The following is an 18,354-nucleotide window of genomic DNA, read 5'->3' as shown; positions in this document are numbered from 1 at the left end:
TCCTCCAGTCACAACTTCTCCCTCAGCAGCAGTGTCACCTCATCCCTAAAGTCCTCAACCTTGGCACCCTCCTTGTCTCCACGGATGTCGATGACACTGGAAAACATTGCCTCTCAGAGCTGAGAAATGCCGCCTATCTCTGACACCACCTGTTTATTTCACTGCTGTGAAGCTAATCAATGTCTTCATCACCTCCAGACTTCTTTCCCACATCAGTGCCTTCTGCACATCCTCAATAAACCTCATTATGTTGAAAATCCTGTTGCCAGAGTGATTGCGTGTACCCGTTCAAAAGGCCACAGCGTGCTAGTCCTTCAAAAACCTCCAATGACTTTTACAACAAATGCAGAGCGATATTTCGGTTTATTCTAAGATTTGACATATGGTGTGAGAAAACTTAAGGCCTAAATGACACGAGGTGCAGTTTAGCTGGTGCTGTAGGTCAGTTGAGGCTTTTTCATTCCCAGTGCAGCACTCAGCCATACTTTCTCTATGGCTCAGTCTCCTTATAAAGAGATATTCAGGGTTGACAGCCATCGGTTTCACTTTTTCTGTCAGCCTCTCTGCAGTTCTGCCACATTTGCCCTAGCTGTCATGGCCGCCTCTTTGTCAACAGATTGTATAGAATCTGCTGGATAGACATGGCAAAACTGAAAATGAAACTTGGCAGCTCACACACATGCACACACAGTATCTTAGAAACCAAGGCAAACACTTGTGAATAACCTACTGAAGACAGTTGTCCTTGAAAGGGGAGAGAGAGAGAAACAGATGGGAATGAAAGCAGTCACTTCTGCTGCTGAGAAGTTTTTTCACAGAAGAAAATAACACACCATTGAATTTTTCTCAGAATTCGATTAGGTTGCAAATAGGTTATTGGAATAATTCACAATGAGGCCGACTGCAGGAATGACTCAGTAAACATTGTGGAAACATCATTAAATACTGCATATTAAAGTTTCCATTTTAGTAAAGACTATCCACCTTCCAGTTTTTTTTAATGCATTCATCTGAGAGGCAACGGTGAAGAAACAGATGTCTCTTATACATATTTATTGATTTTTAGTCTGCAATCATGGGCCAGTGATGTTGACTAGAGTGGACATTACCTTTTATTGCTTGAGTTTAAACTATTCTCCTACTTTGCCATCTGTATTTGTCACATAACTCAAGCTTCAAGCTGTTGACAGCTGTACATGTTAAAGTAGTCAGTTTTTATTGAGCTTCTCTACTGTACTGTAAGTGTGCATGAATGTATGAAAGACAACAAAACATCTGCAAATAAATCACGTAAAAAAAAAAAAAAATCTTCTTTAAGGAAAACACTGTACACCGTTATGTTATTCTTTTTTAGAAATAAAGAAATTATTTATTTGCTGCTTATAAAGCATTACTCAATGCAATTGTTGCTGCTTTCAGATTCAGAATAATTTTTCTGCAATTGCTAGAAAAACTATGTTTTGCACAAGAGTTAGTTGCTGAGCCAACAGACTAAAAAAAAAAAAAAAAAAAGGAAACTGTAGCTACAAGTGACATAGTATTGTGACAGATCAGTCTCTTTCGTCATGTGGGCTGATTGGATCAATGAGACGACAGGCAGCCTCGATGTTGATGATTTCGATTTGAAAAAAGCCCTGGTTGTGGTTCTTTATAGCTTTTGTTCTTTTACCAGTATTTTTCCATGTTCTTTTCATTCTGTTTGTGCGAGAGAGCTGCAAAAACAAGGACAAAACTGCCACTTTACAGAGAACCATTCACCTATTTGCAAGGTCCTCTAGTTCTTAGTAGCTGAGTGGAGCTTTGAAAGGCTTTAATTATTATGATCATCGCTGTGGCTCCTGGTCCTTTACAGGTCAGTTGAGCTTCTGAAATGGTCCAGAAATTTACGGATTTTTCATATTTGTCTTTTTTTATAACCAGATGAAAATATTAACTTTTTAGCCAAAGGTTGGCTGTGTATTTGTTGAGAAGATACCTAAGCTGCATTGGCTTTCATTTGGAGCCATGTTCACAAGCTAGTTGCACAGTACAGTGCTTTTTTTTACCAGGAAAAAAAAGGCTGCCAAAACTACACACACTCAACAAATAGGTATTTCATGTTATCAAACACAGTAAAGCTAATTTATTTTGAACATGTTATATTAATAGAATGAACAAGAATAAATCATTTGTACTTATGTTAAGTGATTTATTCTGATTCATTGTATGAATTACCATGTTCAGAACACAATGCATGTGCGAGCAGTATAGGAAGATAAGTAAAAGAAGACAAAAAAGATTCAGACCTCACATCCAACAATTAGCTGAAAGCCCATAAAAAGCTTTGTAGACTAAATGGAGGATCATTCTCTGAAGATTTCTTGTCATGGATTATTGATATAAACACTGATTATTGCTGCTTTTGCTGTGTTGGATACAATATCTGGATCCACTGGGTTTAGCAGCATCTTAAAGATTCTTGCAGCTGTATACAGGCGAACCACAGCGCAGCTAGTTCAGGATCCATCTTGTTAATATACCATAATGAATTCGGCATAATTATATAATCACTTATAGATGATGGGAAAGTCAACCGCACTCTCTCACACACGTGCACACACACTAAAAGACATCTGTGAAAGACTTTCTTCCTTTCAACATAACACAGGTGCCGTGCTGATGAAGTTTCACAAGTGAGGTTAATTAAACAGCATGTCTCATCACATCCTCACAGTTTTCTGGTCTCCTGTCAGCCTCATTCACCTCACCTCAGTCACACACACAGACGGTTTTTACCTACTGTAAGTGAGTGAAATCAGGAAATGAACTAAAACCAACAAGAATGAACATATATATTATATGTTTTAATTATCAGTGATAGAGTGAAAAATAACAGCTTCTGTGAAATAATCATTAAGCACGAGCAGCATGTTAAAATGCTTCAATCTTAATTTAATTTGCCTTTATATCGATTGACTAAAATAATGTTTTGCTTGACTATATAGGCTAAGAGTTCAACAACTTAAGAATATTGTAAAATTGCATATAAATGTATGTGTTATATAAATTTCATTATCTTCTTCTAATTTCAATACAAGGCAGCAGGATTTTCTAGATTAGTAAGGAATATCATCAGTCGTGAATGTTTGTGATCGGGCTCTCGGGGACCAATGCATTACAAACATACAATTCTGCAGTAGAAATTACTGTATGGGCTTGAGAATAAATCTGAAACCCCACCAAAAGAGGAGAGGGACCATATGACTTGTTGCCAGCATCCTTGGTATCAGGGCCTGTTGATGCAAACATACTGTTGGTAACTTGCACATCTGTGATGGCACCATTACTGCTAAAGATTATATATACATATATTTCAAGAAAGGCCTTGTTTATTTTAGTAATACAATGTCAAACCATATTCTACAAGTATTAGATTGGCTCCACAGTAAAACAGCCCAGGTTGAATCTGAAATCTGAAATCAAGCAAGAAGAAGCAAGTGGTAAAACCACAGTTCCCAAACTTTTACAGTGTCGTTATGTAAAACAGCAGTAAAGATGCCCCTGTTATAACTTTGAGGCATGTCGCTGGCATTAAATTCCAAATAAGCTTATATTTTTTCAAAAGCTACAATTATTGTTCACATTTGCAACATTTGACATGTTGTCTATGAAGCTCGGTACAGGAAGTATTAGCTGTTTTTCTTTTTTTTTTTTTTTGGTAATTGAAAATCACTGAAATATTTTAAATTACAGAGAGGGAAGCGATAGTGGATAAAAGATTATTTGTATTTGTTTTAGGAACAGCAATATTTATTAAAGAAGTTAAAGTGACATAATTGTTCCATATATAACTTACAGAATAGGGCTGGACAATATGGCCAAAGTCTTTATAACGATACATTTTTCTTTATAATAACACAAACAATACTGTACATGACGGTTTTAACTTTCTTGTACTGGTTTATGTCCAGCTGAAGGTAGATAGCTGTCTTAGACATATCTATTCTCTGTTTAATAATATGACATTTAGGCAATTTTATTTAATTGAAAATTGAAATATGAGTAAGATAAGATTGCTAAGAGATACATAGTCGGGAATTAAATAAATTTGGTGCATCGTTCAGTCCTATTCCAGAAGTTATGAGCAGAGAGAAAGGAAAAACAGGTTTGGATGAAGTCAGTGGAAAGGAACTACAAATGGAGCCAGTCCATTTCCATCATCAGTTGCAACAAAGCAAACAGGATGCTAAGTAAAACCTCCAATAGGAGACTCTGCATGCAATACTCAAACAACAGATAGCTCAAATCTGAATGAAAGCAGCTCAAATGAATGCAACCGAGTGCACAAACACAATCAACAATCATTTTCTCAGTCGAAATCAAACTGATGAAATGACTAACAAGACTCTAAAGATTGGTTTACTCCAGAATGAAATTCATATAATAATGACTTAAAATAAAATTAAGTGGTTGTGCTTTTATAACCAAAGTAGAACAAATAATACAAAGACAAGATGTACATCACTTATAAAACATTAACACTGTTATATAAAATTTGAATTCGAAGCACTTCTGTGGCAGTAAACAATTTCAACATTTTACAAGATGGCTGGTAATGACTGAATATTAATTACATTAAAATAACTGACGAGCAAAGGTCATGTGCACTGCTTCGAGCAGTCACCGTGGACAATGTTACTGTAGACACTCACGACCACCATCAAATGTGCATTCATCTTACTTCACTGAGCAACCAGTTGATCAGGCTTCTGCAGGCTGGTCACCCAATAAGCAATAAACAGTGCATCAGATGGAAGTCCACAGACTTAAACGTGAAAGCACTTCTTTTTTTCTTTTTTCTGAACACTTAATGAGAAATTGGAAGTAAAAAATAATAGCATGTATTGTGCAGTATTTTTAGTCTATTTTTTTCCATACTGTCAAGGTCACAGTCCATCGTCTGAAGCGACTGTAGGATGTTTTGTGCCTTCTGTGCTCACATTGCTTCTTAACTTTTTAGACTCTGAAAAGAAAAAAAAACATATTGTCAGTGAATACTTCATAATAACACACACATGTTCTGTGTACATGTGTCTAATATAAAAATAGAAATCTTTTTTGATTTGTGATCTTGATTTACCTCCTCTGCCTGTCCACCCTGTTTGGTCTTTGAACTTCCACATGGTGTAAAACTGGACGAATTGGGATCATTAAACTCCCTCTGAGCCTGACCTGGTGGGAATGAGGGACGATTGTACAGAACAATGTCCCCTAACTCTGAGGGAGAGACAAAGAAGAAGACATTTTAGTTATTAAAATTTTCCACAGCTTGCACAGTGGCCATTGTTATCCAGCCATTACCTGAGTGCTGTCGGTTGTTGCTGCTTCCTTTTCCTCCTAGTGGAGTCCTATTTTTATCCTGGCTCTCCCTCTGCTCAAATGCGCCCTCCCTGACCTTGTGAGTCCCAGTGCTGCCTCTTCGACCCCGGGCCTCCCCTGAGCCCATTCGAGGCAGCGTGGCCCCCCTCACTTTATAGTCACCGTGGGACATATGGCTGGAGAAATTCAGAGGCATGCAAGAATCTGTGCACACAGTAGAGCACAGACAACCAAACGTTAAGAGATCCTGTACAGAGTGGTCAATCTCTGATCTCATTCCTGGTTAAATCTTTACCATCATTGAAGACATCTTTGGGTTGGTAGCCCTGTTGACCAGACTGGTTCTGTTTGTGCCTCCTGGGCCTTTTATGTGTTATTGCAGGGCTCATGTTGCTGTCTGTGGACATGGGGCTACTGGGTCGCTGGTGCCGTCGTCCTAAAATCGTCACATTTACAAAACATATCACAAAACATTACATTACATTAATATTATTATTATTATTATGTAATGGACAGTCGAATGAGAAATGAAATTAAACATTAAACTGACAGGTAAACTGACAGAGAGACATGAAAAAAGTCTGTGCCCAGTGTGATGTGGATTAACTACTGCAGAGTTACCACCATTAAAGAGTTTGCAGTTACATGGAAATATGTCCAGACTCATATTCTGATCAGTTAATGGGTGAACTGTGGCGCAGGAAGGTAGAGCGGTTGTCCACCAATCTCACAGTTGTTGGTTCAATCCCCGGCTCCTTCGGTCACATGTTGAAGTGTCCTTGAGCAAGACACTGAACCCCAACTTAGTTGCTCCTGGTGAGTGTTGGCCAGCTGCATAGCAGCTCCCCCATCGGTGTATGAATGTGTGTGTGAATGGGTAAATAAGAAGCAGTGTAAAGCGCTTTGAGTGCCAATAGGTAGAAAAGCGCTATATAAGTGCAGAACATTTACCATTTACATTTAATTTATAAGTACGAGTAGAAGATTGTGTCAGACGTAATGAAATCCTCTCCAGGTGTTACTGCAATACAGCGTTAATGAGAATGTGACAGATGTGAAGTCTCATCGACTTTGATCTCTGACAGCCACAATCTAATCAGTTCGTCCTTGAGTCCAAAGAGACGCTTGTGCCATATTTAAAGAAATTTCCTCTAGCTTTTTCTGAGCCCTTGCATCATAAGAATGGGACTGCTGGATGGACAACTAAAAAAACATAATGCTGCGAGCCACAGCCTTCACTGGGAAAAAAAAAAAAAAACAAAACAAAATCAAGCAACTGAAAAAGAATCTTGAAACAAAATAGTTCACATGCTATTCATAGTACTCGGCAAAGAAAAGCCTTTTCTCCAATCAGGCATGAAGAGATAAGCAATTTGCACAGACTTTGATAAACATTTTCATCGCTACGTTTGGAGCGATTTCATCTGTTTCATATTCCCATACGCAAAAACAATCAGTCAATGTATTCCAACACATAATAATGGTGAATTAAATCTGTCCTCAACAAATGCTTTCTCACCTGACTCCTCTGGATATCTACACATGTGCAGGCCTACGATATCCCGTGAAGAGGCTACTGCCTGGTTGAAATCTCCATCTGTAAAGAAGGATCCTTCTGAGGTGCTGACAACACTGGACCTGCCGGATGAGATGTTGTCCTCAGATGCTGAACCCCAGCTGTTAACCATAGACCCCGTGACCGATCTGTCTAGATCTCCGGTGCTGGAGGCTGGGGTCTGCTCCAGCCCATGAAGGAGCAGCTTGTGCGGAGAGGGGTGGTAAAGCTGGTGTTTTAGCTTCTGCTGGTTGTGGTGTTGGCTGTAGTGACTTTCAGCAAGCTCTGCATCGGTCTCTTCCTCTGCTTCCTCCTCATCCTCATCCTGTTCATCTGTATCCATGCAGTGGGGTATGGAGCTATAGGTGTGCGTTGGGGAGAGAGGGCCAGGGTGGCTGGTGATGTGTTGGCTGGAAAGTGCATTAGAAACATATGTGCAAGTTTTTTATGGTATCAGTCATAAACAGCTGAATGCAGTGTCGGGCAGCGTTACTCGGGTTACCTCAGGTGTTCAGCTCTATCATTCAGGCCGTTGGTCAGGTTTCCCTGTGGTGATGTGGTAGGGTGACTACAGGACACTTCACTGGAAGATGAGGCTGCCCCTCTAACCGGTGGTGTGGGACAGTCTTCTATTCTTTTCCCCGGGTCAAAACTGGTAAAAACAAAACAAAAAAACACAACTGACGTGAGGAAATGGCTGAAGGACTTAGGCTTGCTAGCAGTCCTGATGCATCATTACATAAACATTAGAAATGAATGCAGAAGCCTCCAATCTGCACACATCAAAACACACATTTCCATCACTGGAAAAAAAAAAAAAATGCATCTGCCTATTATTAGTGGGGACATGCTGTGTGTTTATTGAATGTCGGTTTCTATCGTAAGCATTGCAATTTTCACTACCTCATTTTAATGGGATAAAATTTTTTTTTTTTTTCTATGACTTTACGCTTATTCGTCGTTCAGTGTTCTTTGTTTTTATGTCTGTTTTTAAGCACCAAATGGAACTGCACTCCCGATTTCATTGTTTTCAGCACTTACAATGACAATGAAGGAAACAATTGCTGTTTTGGAAACTGACTCACAATGCTCAAATATTTAAACTGTATAATTCCTTTAGATGAAACTGTTGCCTGAGAAGCCCATGTTTTGACAAAAGACATGTTTACACCCCACCTCACATAACTTAAGCACATAACCTGCAGCTTAATATGCAGTACCTACACTGACACATACAGCCACGAAGCATTGTTCAGTGTGCCATTCTAGATATTTTCATGATTTGGAAACCCCACTTGAGCACTAATAACTGCAGCTATGAGTGTCTCATGCATCTGTTGTCCCATACCTCCTTTCCATCGGTAAGCTGTATTCATGACAGTCCCAGTTATTAGCATTAGCAGGGGACATGGCTTCTCCCCAGCTTACTGCATTATGTTTTGGCATCTTGGGGGCCCGTGTTCCTTTCTTTTGATTTTGACTCCCTGACAAGTGGGAAGAAAAGGGAAAGGTAAATAGAGTTATGTCTTGCCTTATTGAAATTCACCACTGTGCAGAGTAATAGGTGGCCTTACCCGAGGTGCTGTTGCTGCCTTTGTCTGAGCTGTGGTGTGAGCCACCTGTGTTGTTGTAGGGGATGGCTTTGGGAAGGGTCATTCCTTCATTTCCCTGAATGTGATCTAAAGGCAGAAAAGAAAGTGAATCTGCAGCATCTTTCTCTTTTGTATGCTCTAAATGTTGTAAAGTACATTAAAATGGAGAACTACTTTACCCGTATTTAGCAAGTTTTGCTCATTGATGTTGTACTGCATTTGTGCTGCCATCTCTTTCGTTATTGGAGGAGGGTTAGGGGGCTGTTTCCAGCAGGCCATGTCCAGAGGCTCTGCTATAGCACCACCGGTGGCTGCCTTATTCTTTATGTTGGCCTGAATGAGCTGTGTCGTGGCGTATGGGATGGGCTCATAAGTAGCTGCTGAATCTGCTCCTGGACTTGTAAAGCACAAGCTGGAATTGTTGAATGTTTTAATCTCATTGAGCTTATTGGAGAGGTTCACATCACTGTAAATGGCCATCTCAGGACCAAGCTGCCCCCCCCGTTTGTTGTCTGGATGGATTCCATAGTTGGCTATGCAGTCGGCTGAGGAGCATTAAAGGAAGTAGCAAAGGGACACATGAATTTGCCGGAAGCAAACTGCTTTTCTCACAACACACAACATGTATCTCAGATGTTCCTACAGTACCCGAAATATGTCATTATTTTAGAGCAGTTTTGCACTAACCTGGGCGGCTATATGTCGTCATGTTACTATCACTGGTGCCATTGCCATTATTGCAGCAGTTGATGCTACAGTCCTTGTGATTGGCACATGCATTTGGCCAATTGTCTGGCAGCCACATCTGGTTCAGAGGTTCACCCATGCTGAGAAGGCCAGGTCTGCAATAAGGAGCACCACAGTACTGTCAATCAAAACCAACTGTCTTCATAAACCACTGATGAATGAGCAAGGAGTGGAATCCTACAGCGGAGAGACAGCTCCTCCTAGTGTTTCTACAGTGCATTTCTTCAGTTAGTCTTTTTATAACACAAAGGGACAAATATATCACTCACCTGCCAGCACTGCACGCAGATTCTCCTCTTTGATATGCGACTGCAAAGAGAAAAAAAAAAAACATTAAACCTCCATGAGCTGTCAAAAAGAGCAAGTAGAGGAAACCTTGAAAGGCAGGCAGACAATCTACGCAAACATCTAAAGTCAAAAGTCTACACTAGCTTCAAATAATATTTTCATCCAAAGGGCACAGATACTGACTGTCTGGTTTACTTTGGATGAAGACAACAAACGTAATTGCCAGTGCCTTTACCCACGTCAGCATGACTCCACACCTGATTTAGAAACACTGTTTGTTTGAGACAATTTCTCATCCACTACAAATAAAACATGAGGGAAATAACTATTCTTCTGTAGAATACATTCCACATTATTTAACCAAATTAACTTAAGGAACATATGGACTTTCCGCACTTTTTTACCATCTGCAAAATCTACAATAAATCTATAAACATACTTCTATACACTGATACTATGTTGATGTGTAAATTAAATATATATTTTTAGTTTTTTAGCGTCGTGCCCGCTTTCATATGTGCTTCCATACATTCCCATTGTTATACATGTACTGTGAAAAACTTTTCACATCACAATCCTTTAATGAAAGGAGACAGGTTTTTACTAAGAAATTATAATAACTAAAAATAACTTATATCTAAAAGGTAGAAAAATGTTAGCTAATAAACCATACTGTGCTTACCTGTGGGTGTAAAGGTGAATGACGGCACTGTAAGAACAAACAAAGGAGAAAAAAGGAATTGAAATTTCATTCAGACAAAGTAGAACAGTTGTTATGAGCGTCACACTATAAGGTTTTGTAATGTCTACCATGGACCCCTCTTCAAATAGAAATGTGATGTTTACGAACATTTGAATAACTACATGCCGTCTGCTTCACTGCTTCTTCTGACACATGTGTCCAGGTGAAGGTTAATGGGGGTGACAGACAACTCAAGAGAGGGGAAAATAACAGTGGTTTTGTAGAAGACTTCATAATGACAGGTTGACAGGCCTGTGCCTCCAAGATCTGTGCTGTGCTGAGGAAATGACACTATACAAATAAGTGACGAAAGGTCAGCCTTTGAAATGTCTGCATAGTTGCAAATGCAAATGTATTACTGAAGTCTTTGTGTCAAAGGAAGATTAGACCAGAGTTTTTCTTCAACCTTTGATGTGATCTGTTTGTCAGCCTCTGAAAATATTCCTTAATATCACTGAGATGAGGACCGCTGTTTAGTGTGGTGGCAACATGTCATTGATCATTTCTACAATCGTGAACAACCTTCAAACATACCCACAGAAGTAAGCTGTTTGGCAGATGCTCACTTGGCCCACAAAATGCGTCTGCACAATACCATTTTGAACATGCGTACATACAACTAGTTTTAAAATATTTTTCTAAAATATAGAAGTAACAGAAAAACACGCACCCTTGCGAATACCGGTGTATGTGCTGCTGAGACCACTTCTTTTCTTACGGTGTCGATAGAGCCAAACACTAAAAATCATGAGGACCAGCCAGCAGGTGGCGCCAATGCCAGCTATAAAAGCTGGTTGCCTCACTACGTCTGAGATCTGAGCCAGTGTGTCCCTTTCCTCACTGATATCCATCATCTGGCCTGCAGAATCTGATGAATTAAAGCACACGGAGAGAAATCAAACATCATATGTCTATTGAAACCAAAAGCAATAATGTAAAGAGAGCATGCAAGCATTATTAAATAAATAAAACATGGTCCTAAATTCACATTTTTAATAACTCTGTCTTGTGAAACTTTTTTGAAGTTTTCCCCCTAATACACTGTCACAGTTTTTAAGCCCACCAACAGCTTACTAATCCCTTTTTTGCAAAACTCCTACCTAACTGAAAGAAAGTTGCATCACTTCTCAGCCCTGGTCCAGCGCCGTTGCTAGCCGCAACCTCTACGCGGTAGCGAATTCCAGGTGCCAGACTGGAAATGAGCACAGAGTAGGTGGCGCCGTCGACTGACTGGTTTACATGGTAGCGACTCTCATTACCCAGGCACCAGATCTGTCAAGAGAAAATGAGGAGGAGACGGGATGACGGTGACTGCCTGAGGGACACATGCAACAACACAAGAGGCATCATAAGCCTCACAAAGATACAAATGACATTTTAGCTGGAGTGTACAAAATTCTAAGCATAAGTACTAGAGGAGAGCGAGGGTCTACTTTTCTTACCTTGTACTCCTGGATGACTCCACCCTCTTCTGGGTTGAGAGGCGGTTTCCAAGCAACGAGGATGGCAGTCCCATTGATATCACTCTTTGTCACTGTAACACCCTGGGGTGCTCTACTAGGTGCTGAGGCAGTGAGACATACAGTTAACCATGTGGGTATAAACACAATCTCCCGGGCAACATGTCTGAGAGCTGCGCACATTGAATAAAGCACAACTTTATAGCATAACTAGATATAATTTTTGTTATCCAGCCATACACTGCGAGATAAAATAAAACGCACACACTACATTCCTCTAAGTTATTTATAGATACTGTAGATAAATATTTCCCAGTCACCTTCTTCCAATGTCCTGACCACCTTCACCTCACTGTCAGCCCCTTGGAACTCATCAAAGAAGGGTCGCACTTTGAACTCATAGACGGATCCTCTCCTCAGCTGACCGATCACCACCCCGTCCTCCTGCGTGGTTCGTACCTCCTGGACATGCCACTGCCCCTCAGGGTGGCCGTGCTCAGTGGACGCCCTGTAAAGGACCTTGTAGCCCTGGATGTATGGCGACTGCTGCTCGACCTAGTGGACATGAAGGGATAAAACATCTTGAACAAACAATAATACCTCTGAGTTAAAATAACATACAGCTAGAATTTAAAGCCTCATCTTGGGAACATCTTGTAATAAGAACCTGTTAAAACTCAGCTTTAGTAGCATTGTGTCAGGAAACTCTGGTTAGAGTCAAGCAAGAAAACATTCATAACAAATCTTGCCTTAAAGATTTGTAGACATCTCCACACACACACACACACACACACACACACACCCATTCAGCTCACCTCTCTGTTTTGCTTGGGAAACTAAATGATAACATGTTAAGATGTCAGCTCCACAGTAATTTAAGGTTTGAACCTTTGGGTTAAACAAATTCTAATGTATGTGTTTACGTTTACTAGTAAAACCGTCGTCTTTTTCCATATTTACCCCAACTCTTACCACTTGGCGATACAATAGAAATGTGTGCAAGGTGGCCAACAAGATACGGTCCCCTTACCATCCACTGCACCCTGACAGCAGAAGATGAAAGGACAGTTGGTGTTTGTAGGTGGATAACTACATCACCCAGCTCCCTCTGGATGTGACGGTGATCCACTCCTTGAATGGTGGATGTACTGTCTGTTGGAGAGAAAGCATACATGAACTTAAAGTGGCTTTCAAACTCTTTAGAAATTAAATAAATATGCAGCTTTTTTTGCACTATAACTGTTCATTAAGAAGTAAAGTTAAAGGAGAGGAAATCAAAGCACAAAATGACCTTGTATTCTGACAGAGTCCGAGATTGGACTTGGATCACTGAGACCATAAGCATTTACTGCTCTGACCATAAAGAGGTAGACAGCTCCTGGCTTTAAGTTTCTCAGGACAAAGGTCTGTGTCTTCACATGCTCAGCTAGGGTCACCCATCGGCTTCCTAATGTAGAACTGCAGAGAAATGTGATCCAGTGAAACCAAGTGGAATAAAATCCGACATTGTTATAAGGTTCACAGAGGTAACATACACAATTAAAACATATATTAACCTGAAGCCCTCGATTAGGTAAGATGTAGGTGTGGCGCCGGCACTGGGGTTGTATATCCATGAAAGAGTAACAGAGGTACGGCTGTTGTCAGTCACTTCAGGTTTAGATGGAGCACTAGGAATCAGGTTAGGGTCTGTGGGATGACTGGACTGGACAACAACTCCAAACTCTGCCACAACCAACGCAGAAAAATGTTATTTACACAAAGGACAGAACAACCTAATGTCTATGTCTATATTTGAACAACCTAATGCACCTTGAACTTGCAAGTATGCTGTCCAGGAAGCCTCTCCTGTGGGGCTAGAAGCTACACAAGTGTAGAAGCCAGTGTCTCCCAGCTGAGAAGAGAAGGTACAGGGCAGACATTAGGTGGTTGCCTGGGCCCATTGCTATGTTAGCAACTGCTTATAGTTAGTAACTGCGTTTACATGCACTTAAGTAACCGGGTGCTTAGCTTTTTCTCGGGTAATCGGGAAACACTGTTTACATGTACTTAAGAAACCTGGTTACGGGAAATCTGCATATACATGCAGCACAAGCGTAATCTGAGTTCTCCTCCACCTCTGTCTTAATTTAGAAGCCTGGTGTTTGGATTGTAACTGTATAGAGAGAGGAAACACTCTTTCTCTCTCTCTCTCTTTGTGTGTGTGAGTGTCGCAGCAGAGTGACAGTGCAGGGGGAATATCTTCCATGTAGTTGATCCACAACAGATTTTAAAAATCCACAGGAGAAAGTGACCTGTTTAGACTTCTACGAGGCAATTTGTTCGTTTTCTGTCGGACCCCTAGGCGGGCTAAGTTTTTAAAATCCGGCGGCATCACCCCAGTAACCCGTGAACGATATGGCAGAGAAATCAGTGTTTTCCGACAGAAATCTAACTGGGGAAACCCGGTTTCCTTAATCCCCTAAACCTGATTTCAGAAACCAGCTTTCCTGTTTAAGAAATCAGGTTACTTAAGTCCATGTAAATGCAACTTATTGAGGTTCTTTCTTTATCTCCCACCTTAGCATAGCGGATCTCCAGCGATCCTTTGGTTGTTATGGACATGCGGGAGTCCACTGGAGACACCAGCACACCATTTTTCTTCCAGTGGACTGTAGGAGGTGGAGAGCCGGAGGTTTGGCAACCCAGGACCACAGTGCTATCCACAGGAACCGTGTGATTGAGTGGGCCTTGCCTAATCACAGGAAGGTGGTCTGACCCAGCTACTGAGAACAAACAAAAAAAGTAAAAGAAAATGAAAGACTAACAATGTTAATGCTTTCCATCTTGGCTTATGCATATAACAAACTATATATCTAAAGATATGTTTAAATGCCAGTATGCACTGCTATAGCAAATACATTTTCGAGGAAAGTCCATTCCTTTATTGGTTTTCTTTATTTTTTTTTTAAATGTCACAATGTCTCCATGCAAACCCAAATGACATCAGTGCAACGACTGCAATTGAATTCAAGTCAGGTACCCTTCATGTCATCATGTCTCTTTTTTCAGTCCCAACTGTACTGTAGCTGTATTATGACTTTCAAGCAAAGGCAAAAATACCAAAACGGTACACTGTCAATAGCATCTTATAACATTGGTAATGGTAATAATCAAAGATCAAAGGTATGAAGAGAAAGACAGAATTAAGAATAAGATGAAAGGTGAGAAAATGAAATGCTGCCAAAAAATAAGACAGATAAGATGTGAAAGATATTGAGAGGAAAATTGGTAATGCGAGAGAACAATGGATTTAGTTGGCTTTGCGGGCAGTGAAGGAAAACGAAATCAACTTTTCCCCTTCAGCGGAGAGCAACTAATCGTTCATTCGGCAGTAGCTGCTTCTGGAGCAAACTCCAATCACAACAGCAAAGCCCAACTAATAACAATCACACTTAGATAACAGTGCAGCCCCTAACATTTAAAAACCCTGTGGAGGATGGGGGCAGGGGTTTTAGGTGAATAAATAAATAAATAAAACAAAAAATATATATAAAAGGTGGTGGAAACACGCTTGAAAACTGCCGGAGGTAATGTGGACCTGTTATTTCCATACAAATGCACCACTCCAAATGGGGATGAGAGAAGAGTGCTGGGATGGAGAAAATTTGGGGGAGGGGAGAGTAGAGAGAAACAGGTACAGACAGGAGTGCAGAGTGACAGACCACAGAAAAATTACATAAAATACGACGCTATCTTTTTTGATTTCCGCTACCTGGAATACATTTTTCACCGAGTGGCTGCGGACCAGTGTGAGTAGCGGAGATCTAACAGGGCTGCACTGAGCAACTGTGCAGATCCAGTCTGCAGTTTAAGCCTGAAGCCATTATCTTCATTAATTTAATATATGTACATAGACACATGTATTCATGATCACACAGGTCATTTAATTGGGAGCCTGTAGATATTTCTGGTGGTTTGTAATTACTAGTATGGGCCTCCCAGCGCATTTAAATTGCTTTTTTCAAACAATTAACACAGTTATTTCATCACCTAGGATTTGGATGACGGACCGCTTTCCATAAACTACTTTTCAAAATTCCCATCATCTGCACCCCCAAAACTTCTTCCCGTTACTCACAGTCTGTGACCTCCAGAAGTGCTTTGGTAATGACACTGCCAGCGATGTTGAGAGCCTGGCAGCTGTAGAAGCCACCATCGGAGCGCTGAACATCGGTAATGGTCAAACTGCCCATCTGGGAGACAGACAGACGGCTGTTGGGCTGCGGTGGCTGATAGGAGAACAGGAGACTCTGGACGGAAGACAAGAGATCCCACAATAAGAAACTTATTTATTAGGTGTATTAGCACTAAGAGGTTATTTAGTGGGATAAAAGACTAAAGGCCAGTGTCACCTCACTGCCCTCCTTCTGCCAGAAGATAGCGGGCTGTGGGTTGCCTGTGGCCTCACACTGGAAGGTGACCGTCCTTCCCGCTGTCACCACCTGGTTCCTGGGGCGTATGGCAAATGCTGGGGGCACTGCAGAGGTACAGAGGCCCTAATTACCTGGCAGCTTGATGTTGTTTCATCTTTCCAAGATTTATAAACCCTGAGATTTTCAGCAAAATCTCAAGGGATAACAATTAAGATTGTAGCAAAAGCAGCACTGCTTACCTATTTTAATGAAAACAACAAAGTTTTATATATTTCCCCACATAAAACATGAATTACATACTGTACTGGTGGATGGGATTACAGGGCAGACAGGACAATGACAGAAGCTCACAATTTCCTGTTGCTGTCTGATGGTGGATGAAGGATGGATGACAACTTACCAGTGTTGACTACAAGGGAAAACACACAGAAAAGAGCAGCATAATGAGTAATACACAGCACACGGCTGGAGGCAACTGCAATGATTAAACAACACTAAGCTGTAAGAAAGTAAGTTAGTAAGTAACAGTAAGCTAAAAGCTTACAAGCAAAGAATTTTTTGTTTTCTTCTACGCACAAATTTGGAGAATTAATTGAAGATTATTTGACAAATTCAGCTATTTTACATGATAATTTTTTTACATGTATTTCTATTTATTTTTTTTAATAGAATGACTGCGGAAATACTAAAAGGGTTCACAGCATGTTTAAGACCGTATGCTCATATGTAAGAAGTTGAATGAATGAGAACGTGAATGTCTTCGGATGCCCAAATCCAATGGATATCTGACAATGTCAAGGGGACAAATCATGCTGTTTAGCCCCTATTAGACCCAGTAGATCTGTTGACAGTGAGGTGTCAAAGATACAATCCCCTAATGAGGACATAAACCTGTGAGGGGGGGGAAGGAATCAGCATTGTGCCTGGAAGGAAGGGGAGCTCCTAATGCTATCGTGGGTTCTACTCTCTTAAATTTGATAAAAATACACATTTCGAAACAGGAACAACTGAGATCTGTGAACTAGATTTATAGCAAAGACTACTGTGAGATGATGGCTGTGGTTGTTTTGCAACATTTTTGTGTGTAAGAAACATTTTTACAAGAGTGAAGCATATCGTGTCTTTGCACAAACACTGTCACAGAAGACAGGCCAGGTTTAGGTTGCTTCATTTAATTAATCAATTTAAAGTTAATGCGTTAAAGATGAGAGATCGTTTTAATGAGTGCACAGAGGAGTTATTTCATTTCATACTTGGAACCTGTGCAAACCTTAAAATTAGCGTGCTCCTTGGCCAACTACATCTGTTTCGAATGACAACAGCTTAATATCAAACAAATGTTCTAAGTCAGTGAAAATGATTCTGCGGTTAAGACTACAGCTACGATTAAGCATGCCAGACAGAGAATTCCTTTTTTTTTAAAATTATGAAACGCACATTCGCTTTGACAGCTCTCAGTTTCCTTCCATAATACAACTTTTGCCATTTGGCTCATTTGCCAGTTATCCTTGCTCTTCTCCATTCACAGCCCAAATTAGCTATGGTTCCCCGTGATGCCCGTTTTCTCAGGTTTTTGGAAGGAGAGGAAGCAGATGTAATTGGAGCCATGTCATTTCTCAACATGCAACCAGACCTGCCTTATATTTAATTAAGTCCTACTGTCCTCACAATCTGGGTCACCCACTGTGTCACTGCTGTGTGTGTGTGTGTGTGTGTGTGTACATGCTTATGTGGGTTTGTGTGTGCAACCATGTGAGGTGTCTTACTGCTCATTTCCTGTGAATGATTTAAAAACTTAAGGGTGTCATTGTGGCAGAACAACCTAAACTAAATGAATCCATTTTCTGTGGTCACGTAAACCTTTACTTTGCATGCATTTTTCAGTTTATGCCGAATGTGTACACAACTTCTGCAATACGTTGTACTGCTTGTTACTTAGAAATGCTGACTGTTAGAGATAATATATGACCTCCAGTCAGGACTTGGAATGGAAACACACACAAAACCTAAAAAATAATTCTTCCTGCCTGTACTGTCTTGAGAGAAAAAAAAAAAAAAGCCTAAGATGTGATAATGAAAACTAGCTCTGGGCAATAGGCAAGGTAAATGTCACTGCCTGCTAATTTCTGACGATACAAGAAAGGATGAGCCCTGCTCTCCTAGGCCAAGAGAAGCTGGTTTAGAAATCATTCGTTCC

The 18,354-nt window shown here is 40.5% G+C and overlaps 1 protein-coding gene across 4 annotated transcripts in view; it reads right to left on the bottom strand.

Annotated features, from left to right (window-relative positions):
* Nucleotides 1-2,846: 2,846 nt before the first annotated feature.
* LOC137109040 (roundabout homolog 1-like) overlaps nucleotides 2,847-18,354 on the bottom strand; it is an 80,874-nt gene continuing 65,366 nt past the window's right edge. Inside the window, exons 12-35 of one of the 4 annotated variants that reach the window (XM_067494364.1) lie at nucleotides 16,558-16,566; nucleotides 16,137-16,261; nucleotides 15,863-16,034; nucleotides 14,302-14,507; nucleotides 13,555-13,636; nucleotides 13,299-13,467; nucleotides 13,034-13,200; nucleotides 12,773-12,894; nucleotides 12,063-12,297; nucleotides 11,725-11,846; nucleotides 11,383-11,554; nucleotides 10,953-11,150; nucleotides 10,223-10,249; nucleotides 9,522-9,561; nucleotides 9,193-9,347; nucleotides 8,685-9,050; nucleotides 8,488-8,592; nucleotides 8,262-8,397; nucleotides 7,416-7,565; nucleotides 6,878-7,323; nucleotides 5,654-5,794; nucleotides 5,341-5,562; nucleotides 5,120-5,256; nucleotides 2,847-5,002 (exon numbers count right to left, since the gene is read on the bottom strand). In XM_067494364.1, coding sequence (XP_067350465.1) covers nucleotides 4,988-5,002; nucleotides 5,120-5,256; nucleotides 5,341-5,562; nucleotides 5,654-5,794; nucleotides 6,878-7,323; nucleotides 7,416-7,565; nucleotides 8,262-8,397; nucleotides 8,488-8,592; nucleotides 8,685-9,050; nucleotides 9,193-9,347; nucleotides 9,522-9,561; nucleotides 10,223-10,249; nucleotides 10,953-11,150; nucleotides 11,383-11,554; nucleotides 11,725-11,846; nucleotides 12,063-12,297; nucleotides 12,773-12,894; nucleotides 13,034-13,200; nucleotides 13,299-13,467; nucleotides 13,555-13,636; nucleotides 14,302-14,507; nucleotides 15,863-16,034; nucleotides 16,137-16,261; nucleotides 16,558-16,566 — 3,719 coding nt within the window. In that variant the 3' untranslated portion in view covers nucleotides 2,847-4,987. The remainder of the gene's footprint in view (nucleotides 5,003-5,119; nucleotides 5,257-5,340; nucleotides 5,563-5,653; nucleotides 5,795-6,877; nucleotides 7,324-7,415; nucleotides 7,566-8,261; nucleotides 8,398-8,487; nucleotides 8,593-8,684; nucleotides 9,051-9,192; nucleotides 9,348-9,521; nucleotides 9,562-10,222; nucleotides 10,250-10,952; nucleotides 11,151-11,382; nucleotides 11,555-11,724; nucleotides 11,847-12,062; nucleotides 12,298-12,772; nucleotides 12,895-13,033; nucleotides 13,201-13,298; nucleotides 13,468-13,554; nucleotides 13,637-14,301; nucleotides 14,508-15,862; nucleotides 16,035-16,136; nucleotides 16,262-16,557; nucleotides 16,567-18,354) is intronic. The other 3 variants (XM_067494368.1, XM_067494366.1, XM_067494365.1) reach the window with 3 other exon arrangements.

This window comes from Channa argus, chromosome 24, assembly GCF_033026475.1.
Source record: "Channa argus isolate prfri chromosome 24, Channa argus male v1.0, whole genome shotgun sequence".
Classification (NCBI taxonomy): Eukaryota; Metazoa; Chordata; class Actinopteri; order Anabantiformes; family Channidae; genus Channa; species Channa argus.
Note: the sequence above shows the minus strand (reverse complement) of the source record. Positions and strands in the feature narration are given on the sequence as shown.